Raw genomic sequence first — 19,698 nt, forward strand, 5'->3', positions numbered from 1 at the left:
TAGATTTTTGTTTGTCTACCAAGAGAAATAAGACTTTCAGGAATCAAAACGCTGCGTTTTCCTCAAATGTGGCGTTCAAGTGCAGTTTCTCTTCTTTTGACAAATTTAAATATTTGAAACTTGACAAGTATGATTAAAAAAGGGCATTACAATAATAAGCTCCTTCAGCTGGATCCAGTCCAGACTATTTCAAATGCATACAAAAAGAAGTAAAATTCAAAACAAAAGTACTGTATTAGACTTTTTGATCTAGTTGATCATCACAAACCTGAAGTTAAAAAAAAAACAGAGTTATCTCAAACAAATACAGAACCTATCTGTACTGTGCACACAAACACATCTTCAAAAAAAAAAAAAAAAAACATAAATTGAATCCTTACAGAAAGATGAAGCAATCCAAATCAATCAACGGGTTGCCGATCTCTTCAAGCATTGGAACAACCGGTTCCTTGTCGCTTTCAACTACTTCTCTGATAGTGGTTGTGTTGATCTTAGAACTTATACGATGAATCCGAGCCTCTGATCTGTTGTTCTTAGGAAAAGTCTTGTAACGAGAAAGATCTAAGCTATCTTTCCTTAAACTAGTAGAAAGTGAAGTTACCTTAAAGTCTCCCTCCCTCACACCAAATCTCCTGCTAGGAGATGGCGATTTCAAGAAACTACCTTCAAATCTCCTGCTTGGAGATGGTGACTTCAAGAACTTCCCCTTGGTTAAAGAAGAACTTGATGAAGACATGATAACACTTTCTTGATCTTTACGAAAGCTCTTTTGTCGCGTCAACGCACGGTGGTTAGGAGATGGCTCTCGGGTTCTCTTAGAACCATATGTTCCTCTTTCCGGGGTTGCATTAGCTCTGTTTGGTGTTGTTGAATACCGGTTTGGCTTAACCGGGGAATTACACCGGTTAGGATGCCCGTTTTTCAGAGAAAGAGAAGATTCTCGTAGGGAACTGATCCGAGCAACGTGTGAATTCTCTTGGTAGCAAGCACGCAAGAAGTCGTTAGAGAAAGATCTTTCCTTTGACACAGAGATTGAAGAGGCCGTCGAAAGTGACGAGCTTGATGAGGTCAGAGAAGAGTTGCTTGTGGTGGAAGGCTGGACGTTTGGAGAGAGAGATGACAGCTTTACATGAGGAGAAGGAGGAGGAAGTTTATCCGAGATGTGGATAAACTTATCCGGGACAGGGATGTGGTTAAACCGGTTCTTGTCCGGAACAAGAAGCGGAGAAACTCGACTTGGGCAACGAGACATGGACAGCTTCTCTGGAGCGTAACAGTACTTCTCTTGAGGCTCTTCTACTTGCTTGAAATCTTCTGTTTTAGGAGAGAATTTGCTGATGCAACAACCCATTTCTTGGTGTGAGTTTGAATTTTCAAAATATCTGCAGGAGAAAGGAGAAAAATATAATGTATTGGTTTAAACAAAGAGATGGGAGATGTATATTATTGTGTATATTTATAATGTGTCTTTTGTAGACTTTTTAGTGAAGCATGTCGTAAAAGGGATTTAAGGAAGGAAAAAAGTGGAAGAGAGAAAAAGTGAGGTAAGTTTCGAATTTTAGTTGGCGGGTGTTTCGAGTATGTTAAATGTAGTAATAATCCCGGTAAAAAGTGGATTAGTTTCGGAGGCCCAGGCCCATTATGGAGCCGTTAGTGTTAACTTCAGGCATGGGTATAATGTGAGATATCAATTATACTTTTTTTTTTATCAAAAGATATCTATCTATCACTACTATATAAAATGGACTATTTTAAGAGCTTCTAAAAGGTGCTACATGGGCAGAAATATTTTCCACCAATCATTTTGCCATGTCACTACGGGCTGGATCTCAAACCAATTTGAAGTTCCGGCCCAACCTTACCCCATTCCGGCCCAACCTTAATTCTCCTACTACCTCCTTCCCGTAACCCTAATCCTCCACTCTACCAAAAGGCCATCACTTTCCCAAGAAGAATGTATCGATTGTAAGACATGGAAGCGGCTCCGACTCCCTCAGTTTTTCACCCTATATAAACTCCTACTCATATTCTCTGCTCAACACAAAATCACATAAACCCATAAAAGCACATCCGGCGCTGGCTATCAAAGCAGCCAATCTCTTCATCTTCTTCTTTACTTTCTCTTCAAAGATATTTTCTGGTATGAGATAGTTGATATCATGTTTAATCCACGGACTGGAGGGATCAGATCGGAGTGAGTAGAATCAGAAATATGCATGCGTCTACGGCGTTAGTGTCTCAAGCTGGAGTTGGCTCTTCTTCTGTCATCTTGAGTGAGTCGATGTCTCGGTCGCTTCTACTGTAGCGACGGCGATCATTTCGATGGCGATTAGAGTCTGAAAAAACCGATGACATGTCTGAGGATGACAAAAAGGAAGTAGACGGTAAAGCGGCCATTGTTTCAGAGGACACTTAGACCGTGAGGGTTTTTGCTCAAATATTGTCTCTGATACAATATCTAACTTTTTCAGGTTTGTGTAGGAATATTACATACATACCGATGGATCTTCAGTCAAATAATGTCTTAAAAGCAGCTACTCAAATAAGTCTCTGAGGTAAGCATTGTTTTATTTGCTAGAAGAAGAGTTGTCACAATGTTGTGTCCTACACACTGAAACTTTAGAGTGTGTCTACTATGTTCTTTTACATTGCTTGGACTTAATAGTCTCATGTGTACAATCAATTCAATCGGTAATGAAGGGTGTATGTATTAACCAAAAAAGCTGTACTTGAACAGAACTGGAAGTAAGTTAAGACTTAAGAATGTACTGTTTATTAATTGTCATGCACCCTCTTTATTTTTTGCAGTCTCTGAGAACAGAAGAAACTTAAAGCGGAGCCAGGCTATTGAAGCACATCCTGCTTCATTTTCTCAGTCTAAGGTAAAGTATGTCGTTCTTTTGTGAATTCATTTCAAGTCTAATATTTAATTGCAGTATGAAAAAAACAATATTAATGATATGTACCTAGGAATGTGAATCCTTCTATTCTTATCCTCTATATAATAAAGCACAAGTCAGGTGACCAATCAGAAGTTGACATGTCAGATTAAAATAATAAAACAGAAAAAAATAAATGAAAAGCAAAAAAATATATGTTGCATATTATGTGTCAATTCATGACCAAAATCAAAAATATATTTTCACTCCACTTCACCAACGGTTTCTTTTCCAGTTTCCACTTCTCCACGATCCAACAATCCTCCGATAACTAACTTTTACACCATCATTTTATATTCTCTTTCTCTGATGTTGCTTTAAAAAGATATTCTCTGATTCAGTGATATGTGTGGGCATGCAACGCTTCGTCTGGGAGATAAATTATTAGTTCTTTTTTTTTTGTTCTAGCTTAATCTCTTTGGATCTCACTCTTTTTTCTACTTTTATTATGGCTTTTTCTACTCCTTCAAAGCCTCACACTCGCTGACATGCAAAGTTTGTTTTCCAGGAAAACTTAAGATTGTTTTTCTTTTCAAACCCAAAAATCTGCAACCAAAGGGAAAAAGAAATATATCAAAGTAAAGAAAAAAATATTTCTTTCTTTTATGTATTATGTTAGTCTTCATTAACTTCTTTTTATGTTTAGCATTTGCATACTTTAAAAGTTGTTTTCCATTACTACAAATTAACTGATGTAGATGTCAAAAGATATAGAAAGAGGAAATATATCTCTACTTAAAAATGCTACCAACAAATATAGAATAACAGGTGTACAAGTCTATTTTCTACTCCTTCAAAGCCTCACACTCGCTGACATGCAAAGTTTTTTTTCCAGGAAAACTTAAGATTGCTTTTCTTTTCAAACCCAAAAATCTGCAACCAAAGTGAAAAAAAAAAATATCGAAGTAAAGAAAAAAGAGGTAATGTATATCGAATTATCTCTTTCTCTTATGTACTATGTTAGTCTTCAATAACCTCTTTTTATGTTTAGCATTTGCATACTTTAAAAGTTGTTTTCCATTACTAAAAATTAACTGATGTAGATGTCAAAAGATATAGAAAGAGGAAATATATCTCTACTTAAAAATGCTACCAACAAATATAGAATAACAGGTGTACAAGTCTATTTTACTAACATTTATTATTAAACATATCCTATTTGCATGGTTGCTTCCAGATTTATATTTATCTATTTTTTCTGGTAAAAATAAAACAAGTCATTATGTTGAAAGGCTGCTTGACTAGCATGTATATCTTTTTGGTTTATTTAGCAAATGGTCTAAATCAACATATTTTTAAATTGATATAAAAGTAGAAAAAACTAAAAAAAAATTCTATTTATATGAGGATATAATATTTTCAAATGGAAATTTCATGACTGCTATTTTACACTCAGTCTGTGCTAATAAAATTGAAATTTTGCTAAATAGTCGCAGTCCGAGTGGAAGAAATTCTCAGGATTGGAGTGAAAATGAATTTCAACAATACGATTTAGTGTAGAAGGATTGTGTTTTAAGAAAGTGAATAGATCAATTCTCTGGTGGAGGTGAAAGCTTATTTCTTCTTTTTTGGTTAAAATTGAACATCGAGTTATTTAATTTAAACACATTGATCACAAAAGTGTAATTAATATCTAATTCCTTATTTAGTCATGTTTTACAATACATGATATAGTTTATGTATATTTAAGCATAATTATCACGGAACTGTCATAACCAGAGCTACAAAAACCTGGCAACCAATATAATTAAAATATTAAAAAAAACAAATAAAGCAGACAAAATGCTATTAGTAAATTAGTCAGTCCAAAAAGAAGAGAACTGACAGAACTCAAGTATATATGTTATCTACAACTTTGAAATAAATTTGGGTATTAGCATCAATTCATCAATAAATTTTGCTACAAACCATACTATTTTAACATAACAAAGTAATCATCTTCTTTTCCCGTACGCAGTACGGGTATCACACTAGTATTCTTTGAAATCAAGAGCTTCAATGCTGGACAGATAACAGCAGAGTCATTTAGCTTGGTGCACAAACAGGTTAGGTTTCTCTACTGCTTGATATTTTCATGGTTATTTTGCATCTTTCGCTACATCTGTAGGAAATAATTTTTTTTTGCAGGAAAACCATCAGTTTCAAAAAGGCAGACAGATCCATTTTTTCCCAAATGCATGTTTGTAGTTGCATTACAAGTTAATTTAACTTTCGTAGTTTCTGGTGAAAAATCATAGCATCTTTTTTCCCCACAGGTCTCTTACAATTTCACTTGGTATATGTCATCACTAAGCTTGGAATGTTATTTGTATACAATTTAGAAACTGCTTCTGCTAATCTACAGAAATCTGATAAGTCCACACCAAAGTTTTTTAGACTTTTGAAGCTTTCTGAGTTGGAGGGTTTTATGCCAGTTGGACAAGTTCTTTTGGCTAAAAATCTACAATAATACCTTTTATTAATGGTCCAGTGTGCATAACCTTATTTTTCAGTTTTTCACAGTAGAACTATATTTTTCAACTTGCCATGTGAAGAACACTATGCTATTGTATAACAGTTGAACAATTTCGAAAATCTGATTTGTTTCCTTGGTTCAGATGAGTGGACCTGTTCTCTTGCTGAAATATTTATAGTTAACAAACAGAACCCAGTCTTAAATTTTCTGTTCTATAAACTTTTTCCAAAACAATTTGTAGCTTTCGTTTCTATAATTGACGTGGTTTTTAATCTCTCCAATTTTTTTAAAATGGAGCAAGATTTTTCGTAGGTGTTTCTTTTTTGCTGCAGTGTATGTAACAAAATAGAAAGAGTTCTTTCCCCAAAGAAAAATTAGAATTCAGCTCAAAAGTTGTAATGTATGTGCATCAGCAGAAGTGCTTCAAAGTTCAAATGTATTTCGCATGGAAACAACAGGTTTGTAAGACATTTTGACCTCAGGTGATGATGATGATAAGTGGTAGGTAGTTTCAGTGGCAATGATAATGAGGATAGGTGGCAGGTGGTGATGGTACAGTTGGTTTGTTTCTTGGTTGTCTCGATGAGAGACACAAAGAATGGCATGAAGCTTTTGATATACACAACTTTGCTATGTAATCTTTAAAAATTCTTATTTCCAAATTATAATAAAAATATATGTTTTATACGTGGATAATAACTTGATCATAAAATAAGAAAACATGATGTACAACAAAAAAATAAGCAAACATAGAAAAAATATAACAGTAACAAACTTTTATATTGTGTATCTAATTTAGATGTTTACTCTATTACATTGAGTCATTTATTTCTTCTTTCACAATATCTAAATAAAAAAAAGAAGTATAAAAAAAAAAATCAAAGTACCAATTTATTCAAAAGTAAATGTATAAGAGTACAAAAATCAATTATGATTTGTGTAAATTAAAAGAATATACATGACCGTTTGCAATTTTGGTGTGTATAATTATTTGATTGATGACATATTATTTGATTGTTTTGGGCTGGAATATAAACCTAACATATTGTTATGTTCCATTTAGTTATGTAACTCTATATGATTTACTATGAAGAAACAGAAAATGAGATATTTGATTAGATAGGAATTATATACTTTCATTCAATACCTCCGCCGCTGAAAAGATTAATTGATTTTTTTTATTTACAGGTTATTAATGGTTACTCTACATTTAATTTATTTGGTTAAATTACGTTTGGTTCACTCTAACTCATTCGAAGCAAATTATTTGATATAATAGGGTATGAAACTAAAGCAAAATTCTGCTAGAAATATAATATTTTATTAATTTATAACACTATTTATAAAAGTATTTTCAAATAGCATGAACAACATTTCCAACAAATAATTAATTATAAAAAATTCAACAAATGCCAAAATAATTTACAAAACATAATTAGTAAAACACTAAAAATTAAAGAAAATTTCATTTTAAATCGAATATCTTATATAAACAGAAAACATATATTACAAAACATCATTTGTTGTTACACAATATATACTAATTATTATTGATGATATTATTGAAACTTTACTTTAAAATATAATTATTTATAATTTTATCACATTACATCTGATTTTCAATTGATTTAGCTTGAAGATGAGTGTTTTATTATCGTAAAAAATTAGTTATTGTAATAATATAAAAATCTGATATTCTTAGAAATAAAAAAATATTAGTTATTCTTACTTTAGATTTTCTTCAACTATATCAAATAGCAGTAGAAATACAATAGAAAAAATAAAAGTCATTATGTTTTTCTTAGTTTTTCATTTAATAATTTTGTATCTAACAAAAAAAATTGAGCGGTCTTTTCAACTCAAACCAACCAAATTTAATAAAATTTACAGTTTTTGAATAAAAACATATTGTATTTATTATAAACTAAACTTTCAATATTTTATAAAATTAAAATATACTTTAGTAGAAAATAGTTTTAGTGTATTTTAGTATAAAATAGTTATAGTGTAAATTTACCCGTCCGTAGGGCGGGCCAAACCCCTAGTATATATAAAGTACATTTATCTCATTCCAGGACGCGCCACCTCAGCATCCACGTCAGAAAGTCGGAGGTTGTCGTCCCGACACGTGTCAAAGAAACTCGCCGTTTTTAATCAGTTGCGTGATGGGCCTAAATCTTTTAACGTATTGTGTGTTTGGGCTTCGAATTTGTTAAAGCTAGCCCATTTTGCGTGAAGCCGTAATGTTATTGATCAAACCGTCAAAGACCCTCTTCGTCTTCAACTATTTCCATCTCGCTGTCTAGGGTTCTTCGTGCTCTTCACCTTCAGTTTTCCGACCACGAAGTTTGTTCAAAGTGATGGGAGACAAATTTTTACGGCTGATCTCTAGGGCGTTAAGCTTTTCGTGTTCTTTGGAATGGATTTCTTTACGCTTTGAACAAAAAAAAAAATTATTTACGCTTTGAAAGTGAAATTCAAACGTTACGGGATGCCATGAAACATTGCCATTAAAGATCATCTTAATTCCTTATTCAATGCATTTGCCCTCTCTTCCAGTCGGTGAATCTCTACGTATAAAAAGGTATGCCCTCATCCCGTAAACAACATCCTTTCATTCCTCGCTAACATTCTTCTACTACGGTTACCTCGCCGCAATCGTCGTCGGAGAAGGACACGGCTCCGGTAGGCGCTGCAATCGGATTGCTTGCGGAGACTGAGTCTGAAATCGAAGAAGCTAAGAACAAAGCCGCTTCCAAATCTTCATCTGTCCCTCCTGTCGTTCCATCTCCTCCTCCGGCTACTTCATCTCCGGCGCCGGTGATCTCTCAGTTCCCGGTGTTGTTGTCTTTCTCTTTCTATGAGATTCTAAGTTTCCGGTGTTGTTGTCCAGAATTGCTAACGTTTATGGATCTGGCCGGAGTATTCTGAGCTACATCCGGCGGCGTTGGGTGGTTCTGGGAACTAACATGGCTTGAATCACTTTAACCGCGGTGGTTACGAGTTTCGGCAACTAATAAGGCTAACTCTCGAGAACGCCGGTGGTTTGACGTCGATGCTTGAGCTTCCTCCTACACAAGCAGTGGAGATTCTCCATTTCACTGATTCGTCGTCGTATTCTCAAGGAGACCATAGCCGGAATCGGTTTAGATATCTCCACTGCTGTTTCTCTCTTACGGGACATTGACTTTTCCTTCTAACTTAGCCCTCTTGGAACGGGCAGCTCGCTGTTTGGTGATTGCTAATGAGCAGCAGCAAAACGGAAGCGTCTCCGGTGAGATTACTACTACGAGCTCGGAACCTTCTAACTCAGCGTTTGGTTTCTGATCATACTATCATAGCACGGGTAAGCTTGAGACTGGGCGCACCTTTAAAGCTTGAGTTCGGAGAAAAATAAATCATCTTTGTTTATGTTAGAAAGAAAAAAACATGGGTTTCGCTCATGTTGTTTGTTGACGAATTCGAGAATACAGTTGATGGTTATGAGCTCTTTGGAATCTATTGCAAACTTCTACCAGTACGGCTGTGGAGATTATATATCACCGTCATATTCAAGCCCCTCAATGTTGCCAAGGTCATATGTTTCAGCATCTGAAATTCCTGTTATCTAATATATTAGGAAATTGGTATTAACAACTGCACTTCTTTGTAATTCCTATTAAATTGTGCATGTCATTTGTTGAACCGCACATATGTTAATATTATATAAAACTTGACCATTTAGAGGTATGTGTTGGAATTATATAAAATTTAACCATTTACAAGTGTGTGTTGAGATACTATGGTTTCTTTTTATTTCTTCCCTGATTTTGTTGTTTTCTAGGATTGTATATCACATTTCCTAAACCTTTTTCTCTGGCCTTTGTTGGAGAATGGTCCCGGAGGTTAGATCTTGGCAAGGGTGTGAAGTGGAGAAGATTTTGAGAGTGTAGATGCTGTAAGTGACGGAGATGGAGAGGATGAGCCAGATCATTAGTTTTCCAGCCGGTCAGATCATCGATACACATACACCCCACGAGTCTTTTGGTTTCCTTTCATTCAATCTTTTCTTGAAAAAGAAAGAAAAAAACCTCGAGAAAATCTCGAGGAAAACAAACCGACAAAAGTTCATGTGTATAGCTTTGGAGTTGTTCCGTACGAGATCATCATGGGTCGTAGCACAATCAAGCCAATGGAACCTTCGGCTGAAAATATTCTTCTGGAATGGATTAAACTATATGATGTTGATAGCAAAAGCTTTAGAATGATAGTTGACTCGAGTCTACGAAGTAAGTATCCTGTTACTATGGTCAATAATATAACATTAATTTTATATGAGAGAGTCTACATGAGAATCTACGAAAGGGGTTCTGAGGGCTTTGATGATTACTTTTTTAAGAGTATAATAATTGCGCTATTCTCTGCCTTAATTTTGAAACCAAAATACTAAAGTTAGTGTGCAACTGTGCATTAAATATGGAGTGCAAGAAAAGTAAGCAGTGAGGCTAAGGCCATTCACATAAATGATTTCTCAGTTAAACTCTTTTATCACATATATTTGTATTTAATTTAAAAATGTTTCAGTAGCCTGAATTACACATCAAAATCTCTCAAATGATACTCTAAACTCGCTAATCAAAGAGTTTGGCCACTTAAGCAATTTGTTCGGTTTTGAGCTTTAGGATCTTTTTCGTATCACACATACCAAACGAAATATTCATCCCAATATTATCTATGGTAATTAAAAAATGTGAAATATATTTGTTAATATATATTTACCTAATAAAATAGATTTTCATACGGACATGTACCATATTCTTACATATATTCTTACATGACATGTGGGGAGGAGGAGTTAGTGTTGGAATACAATTTTTATGTTCTGAAGTTTTTTTTTTTGCAAGTTTTTACTCTTTTTTTTTTGTAACACACAACTTTCATACTATATATCAATTAAAGTCATTTTAGTATATGCGAGTAATTGGTCCGTCAAATATATTAAAGTCAAATTCCAATGCTTGGTTTGTTAAAATTATAGAATAAAGGATAAGCTGCGTATAAATTCTAATACTTGAACATGATATTTTATATTGCTTTGTATTTATTTCGTTAGCCAAAAGAAACACGAACAAATGTACTCAGGTATGCTATGAACTTTATAATTCATACATGCATTACATTTTTTGCTAAAAAAACATGCATTACATTTTCTCATCTCTCACACTCCCAATTTTTTTTTTCACACCCAAAATTTTAAAGTCTAAGAAACGAGAAAAATATATGAAGTTGATGACTCTTTAGTTTATGTTTTCCTGCAAAATTAAAATGAAGAAAAATGATCTTTACATATGTAAAAATATAAAAAAAAACTCAGCTATTAGAATAAGTAAAGTAAACAAATTACAAGTTATTATTATATTACTTCAGTGTAACTAAAAGAACAATTTCAAATTGATTAATTCAGCTATTATGTTTTAAAATAAATTATTTTAATATAAGTGAACAACTTCAAAAATTAGATCATAATTTCTGTTTAATTTTTGTATCAATTATTCAAAATTATTTACTATTTTTTCATCCAGTATAATTTAATGTGTTAGAAAATTAAATATCTGAAAACTATACTATCATGTACATATTCAAAATAAATTCAAAATCTGAAAACTAGATCATTGGTCTCTCGAATAAAGAAAAGAAGAAAGAAGAGAAATATCTATGAGGTTATAGTTTTTAATTACTTCTCGGTTAGAGTTTCTATAATTACAAAATTAGAATTTTATATGACCATTTATATGACCTTATACAACAATATATAACATAACTAAACCTTTTATAGGGATACAAGAGACACAAATTTTATTGTCACATAATTATTCAGACATGATAATATATAACATTCCACAAAAATATATTCAAATAATTACAAAGCTAGATATAAAACAAAACATAGACATTAGAAAATTTTTTAAAAAAATGTTAGATGCTAATTTGTTCAAATTTGGAAAACATTGTTTTGGCTCTAAAAACTCAGATTCCTGTGTCAAATTTTCTTGATACTTGAAAATTACAACTTTTCTTACCATGAAAAGAAATAAATTTTATAACTTACATTGTTGTGTATAGCTTGCATTGTTGCTGCTTGCTTTTATGTTATTGTATATTCTTTGTGAGCTCATGGTGGTTATACATTTACAGGTGTTTGATCTTACATACGTGAAACACTACGATACGAAACGTTTGCAGCGAAAAGAGATGATTGCAAACTTAGTAAGTAACAATAATAGCGCTTACCACTAATATCAAAGGTATTAAATAGCTTACATTTTCAAATTCCTAACACCTCATCCGAACTATATAGTATTGTATACGCATCAATTTTTTAATATAAACACGGCCATCAAAATTGAACATAATAACTCTTAACATTTATAAACCCTCTACACCAAAAAAAAACTAAGAAACCATCAACGTTATTATGCATCCTTCTTGCAAATCCAAACTTGAAACACATACAATGAAAATATACGATTATATAGAAATATACGTCACACGATACTCATATCCCGCGCGTAGCGGACCGACCCTAGTCAATTATATACTTGAGCGTTTAGACTGGTTTGTCAAATATGTCAAACATCTATCTACATCACTGCATTAGACATAATTGAAAGCCTAAACATCATTTATAGTCACGGACTTAATGTGAATAAGGGGTCTCTTGTATGTTACAAACCTTAAATCTGTCGTCATCAGTGACTAATCCGTTTCACAACTCACATCAAAGATAACCATTCAGCATATTGAGCTGAAAACTCCGATTTTATCCCCTATATAAATCACATAAAGACTGGTTGATCCACATCTTAGCATATTATATTTAAGTCGTGTGATTTAAATATTCATGTCTGATTTTCACATCATTAACGGAGTTTGGGTGGCTTTGAGATACAAGTAAATATGCATAAACATATGAACTTGAAACATTGACTTTACCCCCTTAAATATGACTTGTTTTACAACGTGAATCCCATGAACAGAACGGAAATATATAATCCTTGATTTTTATTTAAGCAACGGACCTTTGTTTTGCTTTTCTCTTTAATTAACTATTGTTATACTCTTAATCTGATACATATTCTTTTTTGTAGTCTGGAATTTCATCAATAAAATTTTACAGAACGTTTAGTCTAATTTATATCATGAAGTCTTTTATTACATATATATATGGAGATACCCTCGAATTTGAGACGTAAGAAAAAGATTTAACGAACATAATTTAAGAAACATTAGCTATTTTGTGTGTTTACTCTGTCCAGTCCCCAGTCTCCACATTCTTCTTTTTCTTTTTTTTGTGTGTTTACTATCACTATCACAAATTTCTTAATAAGTTCGAGGCAGCATGTTTGCATACTATATTCAAAAATTCGATAGCCATACAAGAGTATTTTTGAATATGTGAAATGGGTTTTACACAATGAGGATCAAACATTATAAATTTATAACCAAGAATTCTCGAAATATCTCCCTTTCAAAAAAGACCAAAAACTGAAGTAAGAAAAAGAAAACAGAATCTTCAGCCTAATCAAGCTTCCTTTTTTTTTTTTTTGGAAATCAAGCTTCCTTCTACTTAAAATATAACAACAGAAAAACAGAGGAGGAGAAGAACCCATATAAGATCATGACCACTAAATATCTTCAACTCCGTGGAAAAAGATCGATCATGGGCGAGTGGGGTACACGCGTTTGCCGTCACCGGAATGTTCAGAAATTCGTTTACAAACGGAGCGACGGAGGAAAGAGAGAATGGATTTGAGGATTTTGGTCTTCACCAACTCTCTCTTCTTGGGGATCACAGTCCCTTGTTTCTTCTTGAACGGCTTCAACTCCTCGTGGCTCATCTTGTTCGTGTATGCACCAAATTTACTAGATAGGCATATTTGATATGTAAAGCAAAAAATTTACAAATAACATGAATAAAAAATACAACAAAATAATACCGTAGTTTGAAAAGAACTAGGTTGAAGCAGAGTCGAGATTAGATCTCTTTCCTTAATCCTTTAAACGCCCGTAGTGTGCCGGTTTGATACGTTTAAGAATCCCAGGATACAACTGCCTATATCTTCAGTCTCACAGCACTTGAGAACCAAAGCCTGTCGAACCTATTTCTATGTTATACTCTCAGACACAAAAAGAAAAAATAGGAGAAAGTGGTTTTGTTTGTATTCGATGTCTCTAGAATGAGAAGAGCATGGCTTTATATAGCCTCATAAAATAACGTGCATCACAAAGCACTAAATGGAGATTTTAATTTTGATTCTATCATGATTATGAAATCATGGGCTGTATTGATTCTCCATATGTTACAGCATTGAATCCAAAATCAAATTCATTATTGGTCAAAGACGTTAGTCAAAGACGAGAGACAAAGAGATCTTTTGCTTTATTATTTGTAAGATAATTAGCAATAGACTTTGGGCTAAGCAAATAAATCTCAGTCCAGCCCAAACATCTCTTTTCTTAACACACCAAATTGTTTACAAAGTTTTTTATAACTTTGTTATAACTTCTCCATTTTAAACACAAGAGGTTTCTTACCTCATAATTCTAATATAGATATTTTACAAATAATCTATTTTAGACTTTCATTTCTCATTCAAACGAACTTCGTTTTTGATATATGATTACACTATACCATAGTGCTCATAACAATGAATCCTACGATTCCACAATCCGGTCATTTCGACAATCAAATTGCTCGAAAAATTCACCGGAATATTGGCCATAGCCATTTGTCCAAAAAACAGTTCCAACAATCCCCCACATGAATAGAAATGACTCTAAACACTAGACGACTCGATAGACTTGACAGACTTGACTACCTAGACAAGACTCGACAAGACTCAAAAAAAAAAAAACTCGATAAAAAACACCTTTTGAGAGTATAAACAAAAAATCCACTGCATGATGAGTTGGTAGCAATTTTTCAGCCTTGAACCAGTCATTGTTAATAACTATCGGATTTACTCGGCCAGGAGGTGGCCATGATGTCTTGAACCTCCCGGGCTTTGGTGTAAACCTAGACAATAGCCAAAACACAGCTTCATTTTTTCATAGATTAGGTTCTCTATTGTGTTCATTTTGGCCGTGAACAGTCCTGGTAATCATGAGTGAACTTGGAGAATATAGCCTTTCCTTCATTCTCCTAGAAACGGCCCCATTTCACACTCACAAGGTGATTTGCCAATAGTTTTGTTTAGAGGAGTATCATGTACTACTCCATTCATATTTCAAAACAATGGTCACAAATCATTAAAAGCTAATGCTTATCCTGTATTCCTTACATGTAGCACTGTTTAATCAGCATAGGAACTGGGTATAGACCGAAGTCTTACAGTGCTTTGGGCAGACTTAGTTTCACTTAGTTGTCTCCTTGAACCTATTTCTTGGGATCTCCAGTCAGTTAGGTAGAGTTACCGCGAAACCTTGTCTTAATTCACAGGCGACCCATTCCTTTTGATGATATAACAATTTGATCTCATGACACACCTATAATAAAAAAGGATCCTAGGTTGTCATCATAGTGAACATAATCTCTTGAGATTAGTCGAGATCAATTGTTGAAAGCAGCCCATAACTTTTAAGTATATAACTCAATACTATAGTTATAGCTTTTCAGTATTTATTTAACTGAATTACTTGTGTGGTAAGATTTACTCACCCCCACATTTTCTGAATTAACTTAGAAATTATATTTTCAAGTCTCGTATTTTGAACATATTTTAAAGCACACAAATATAGTGATTTAATTCAAAATGTTCGTTTTCTCTCCAAGAGAAGATGGGGGTTTTTTTTTTCTTTATACATTTGTTTTCCTTTTTTTTTTTTTTTCCATACACAATGTTTTTCCATGAACAAACAATTGTTGAAGAAAAAATTCAATCAAATAAGAAAAAACTGCATTATTCTTTATTGAATTGAAATGGGAAAACAAATGAGAAACATCCCTTACATATTTTAAGGTAGGACTGTCTTAACACACATTTTGACAAGTCCACCTTCAACAAACCCCTTTCCCAAGTAAACCCCATGTTTCTTGAGTACAACCTTATCAGAATCAAAGGTTATAGCAAATCCAGCTTTGCTCAAAAGTGAACCAGAAATCAGATTCTTCCGCATATCTGGTACATGCTTCACATTCTTAAGAGTTATCTCTTTTCCTGAGGTCATCTGAAGCTTCACTTCACCTTTGCCTTCAATCTTGGACGAGCCAGTGTTACCCATTAAGAGTCGCTCCTCACCATTGCATTTTTGATAAGTGGAAAACATGTCCTTATCAATGCACACATGAATGGTGGCACCTGTGTCATACCACCAAGTTCTTGGGTTGTCCTCAACATTGTTGACTTCAGTGACCACAGCACACATGTCATCTTCAGTCAAATTAGCTTGAGACTTCCCCTTGTCATAGCTTGGACCAGCCTTGCTCCGGCAAACATGAGCTTTATGGCCCACCTTGCCACACTTGCGACAAGTTCCAGTGAACTTCACATGTTCCATTGGCTTCTTAAAGCTTGTGGTGCTTTTTGGAGGAACTTTTCCTTTCCCCTTATTCTTGTGCTCAGCCAAGTTTACATCATTCTTGCGAATGAGAACAGCATCGGCTTCACGGTTTCTGGATTCAACTCGCAGCTTGACAATCAAGTCCTCGAGGGAAATTGCCTTACGCTTATGTGTGAGATAGTTCTTGAAGTCCAACCAACTAGGAGGGAGCTTCTCAATGAAGGAATTGACCGTGAAAATTTCACAAATCGACATCCCTTCAGCCGCTATCTCATGCGTAATCAATTGGAAGGCTTCAACTTGTTCCATGATGGGTTTTGAATCCACCATTTTGAAGTTGTGAAATTTTGCCGTAGCATATTTCTGACAGCCAGCATCCTCGGACTTGTATTTCTTTGCCAAAGCAGTCCAAAGCTGCTTGGAAGTTTTCACCTCACAGTATACAGCATACAGCGGGTCAATCAAGCGGCTTAAAATCCAACCTTTGCACACAAAGTCCGAATGGTTCCACGAATCCACACTGGCAAAAACCATTGGATCTGTGTTTCCAGATGGAAGAATGGGTGGATCTTCTTTGAGACACTTATCCAAATTCAAATTGGTCAAAAAGAATTGCATCTTTTGATGCCAAGTTTTGAACCCATTCCCACCGAACTTTTCGGGCAACAGTCCTACGCTTGCAGCGCCAGGCACTGATTGGTTTCCATGTGGAAGACCACTTCCAAACTGAGTTTGGAGCATCGACTCACTTGAACCATTTCCATTAAGACCACCACCAACGGTTCCAGCATCGATCGCACTTTTGTTTTGCCCATCGATCGAAGTTTGGTTGTCGTTAGTCATATTGAATTCAAATCTGTTCACAAGAACAAAATGAATTAATATACTAATTTTAAACCAATAAATAGAAGTTCAGTCGCAATATATAAATTATGAGAATAAATATATTAATAGCAAATCAGTATTAAAACTGAAACGGTACTATGCGGTAAATGCAAAGACAATATTTAAAAAAAAAAAATATATAATCAGTTACTAGAATCAAGCGACATTAACGTTTATCAATATTCTATCTAATAAATAGAAAACGTTAAAATGAGTCTAGCAATTATCAACCGGATTGAAACAAATTTACTAGTCAAACTAATCAAGCTCACTAACGTTAAAATCAATTGAATAGACAAATCATATTTCCATATTTTAACGAGTAGCAGCATGTTAACAGATTCGATTATAAATTCAAATAAACCGTATACATCAATTCGACAAGAACGGTAAAAGAATTCTCTATTATTAATCAAACCATGATTCTAAACCGATGCAGTTTTAATTTAATTAAAGAACAAATTAATTTATATTTTATTTTTTTTTCTTTCCAAAAAACCTTAACCAAAATAAAAATTAAAGGTAAATAGGAAGAAAAAAAAATATTATATAATCCCGCAGACGACACTAAAAAGTTCGTGCAAGGAAAAATAATAATGAATCTAACAAATCTGCTTAACCAATAAACATAAACAATATGAACTATTGAACAAGTCAACTAAACGATTACCAACCAAATCATTTTCTATAGATAAACTATTATCTAATGAAAATTTGTTTGAAATAACAGCAGCAGACGTAATAAATCAATACGGCAACAGAACGAATCCATGAGCGAATTAACTAAAAATTAGAATCACGAGCGGAGAACAATAAACGAATCAGATTCTGCAGAAAATAATATTAAGAATATAATATGCAAAACGCTCATGTCCTGCAAAACAGAATTGTTAAATCAAAGAGTATCCAAAGCGTTAAGCTTTCTCCACGGCACCGTTAAATGTAATTGCTTCACAATCAAATATTTCATTAGCGCAAGAAGGCAATATGAAATTTAAAGGATTAAGACTGTATGCACCAAATTTACTAGATAGGCATATTTGATATGTAAAGCAAAAAATTTACAAATAACATGAATAAAAAATACAACAAAATAATACCGTAGTTTGAAAAGAACTAGGTTGAAGCAGAGTCGAGATTAGATCTCTTTCCTTAATCCTTTAAACGCCCGTAGTGTGCCGGTTTGATACGTTTAAGAATCCCAGGATACAACTGCCTATATCTTCAGTCTCACAGCACTTGAGAACCAAAGCCTGTCGAACCTATTTCTATGTTATACTCTCAGACACAAAAAGAAAAAATAGGAGAAAGTGGTTTTGTTTGTATTCGATGTCTCTAGAATGAGAAGAGCATGGCTTTATATAGCCTCATAAAATAACGTGCATCACAAAGCACTAAATGGAGATTTTAATTTTGATTCTATCATGATTATGAAATCATGGGCTGTATTGATTCTCCATATGTTACAGCATTGAATCCAAAATCAAATTCATTATTGGTCAAAGACGTTAGTCAAAGACGAGAGACAAAGAGATCTTTTGCTTTATTATTTGTAAGATAATTAGCAATAGACTTTGGGCTAAGCAAATAAATCTCAGTCCAGCCCAAACATCTCTTTTCTTAACACACCAAATTGTTTACAAAGTTTTTTATAACTTTGTTATAACTTCTCCATTTTAAACACAAGAGGTTTCTTACCTCATAATTCTAATATAGATATTTTACAAATAATCTATTTTAGACTTTCATTTCTCATTCAAACGAACTTCGTTTTTGATATATGATTACACTATACCATAGTGCTCATAACAATGAATCCTACGATTCCACAATCCGGTCATTTCGACAATCAAATTGCTCGAAAAATTCACCGGAATATTGGCCATAGCCATTTGTCCAAAAAACAGTTCCAACACTTCGAAACTATAGAGATAAGATGTATCAGTGTGTTTGTGAATGTATATATGTGTATGTTGCTTTGCAGCTTTGTTGAAATTCCAGGATGTGGGTTTATAGAGAGAAGAAATGATTCCACAAATGAGTACCCTACTAGTATTAGTATTAAATTATTAATCGAGAAGTAGACTTCTCCTTTTAGTCGCTCCCTTTATTAACAAATATAAATAAATTATTTCCCCTCAAGTGGCGTGTGTGTTCACACGCGTGTCCGCGACCCATTTGCTCTAAACATGAATTTTTATCAACTTCTACATAAATGTTTTAAAATCTCTAATAAAATGAAAATCTAATTTTCATAAAATGTGGAAATTTATTAATGTATATACATCACCCCTGCCACTCTAAATAAAAAAAAAATCACTATTATAATTTGAAATTTCAATGGATCCTCACCATATCACTTTCTTATATCTTTCCAGCCAAGGCATCCGCGACACTGATAATCTTTAATTAACGTAAATCAGATTTTACTTGAAAGGCACGAACTTAGGAACTATACGGGTTCACACTACCATTGATGCAATCAATATATTTGTAAGTTGATAGAGATGATGTATTTTATTTGTAAGTATATTTATATAGCCAAGGCATCACGACTCTTACTTGATCGACAGTATCTGAAGTTTGAGGACAAAAAGAAAAGTTAACTGTTTACTGAATAACAAGTAAGTTAGAAAATCAAATGTCGAGTTAATGTGACTAGGCATTGTCTCTTTAGTGGTCTCACCCTTTTTGGCATTTAACATCAAACCACCATGTTTTATTCCTTTCTACTACTCGAAGCCAGTTTTTTTCAACGACACGAATTCAAGACCTAGCTTTACAACAATATTTTCAAAAGATTCTGACGTTGACTGTTGATTATTGACTATTGACTTTGACAGAAAATATGATTTGCAACATGTGTACTTATTAATTAAG

The 19,698-nt window shown here is 33.6% G+C and overlaps 1 protein-coding gene and 1 long non-coding RNA gene across 2 annotated transcripts; one reads left to right on the forward strand and one right to left on the reverse strand.

Annotated features, from left to right (window-relative positions):
- Positions 1-133: 133 nt before the first annotated feature.
- On the reverse strand, positions 134-2,404 carry LOC111205421 (uncharacterized serine-rich protein C215.13). Its single transcript, XM_048756789.1, has one exon. It carries the CDS (start codon positions 1,349-1,351, stop codon positions 377-379), a length of 975 nt encoding a protein of 324 aa, XP_048612746.1. The 5' UTR covers positions 1,352-2,404; the 3' UTR covers positions 134-376.
- A 3,492-nt stretch (positions 2,405-5,896) lies between these two features.
- On the forward strand, positions 5,897-9,706 carry LOC111205423. The gene is made up of 2 exons (XR_002657994.2): positions 5,897-7,978; positions 8,068-9,706. It is a non-coding gene; the product is annotated as an uncharacterized LOC111205423 (long non-coding RNA).
- Positions 9,707-19,698: the final 9,992 nt, after the last annotated feature.

This window comes from Brassica napus, chromosome C5 (assembly GCF_020379485.1).
Source record: "Brassica napus cultivar Da-Ae chromosome C5, Da-Ae, whole genome shotgun sequence".
Lineage (NCBI taxonomy): Eukaryota > Viridiplantae > Streptophyta > Magnoliopsida > Brassicales > Brassicaceae > Brassica > Brassica napus.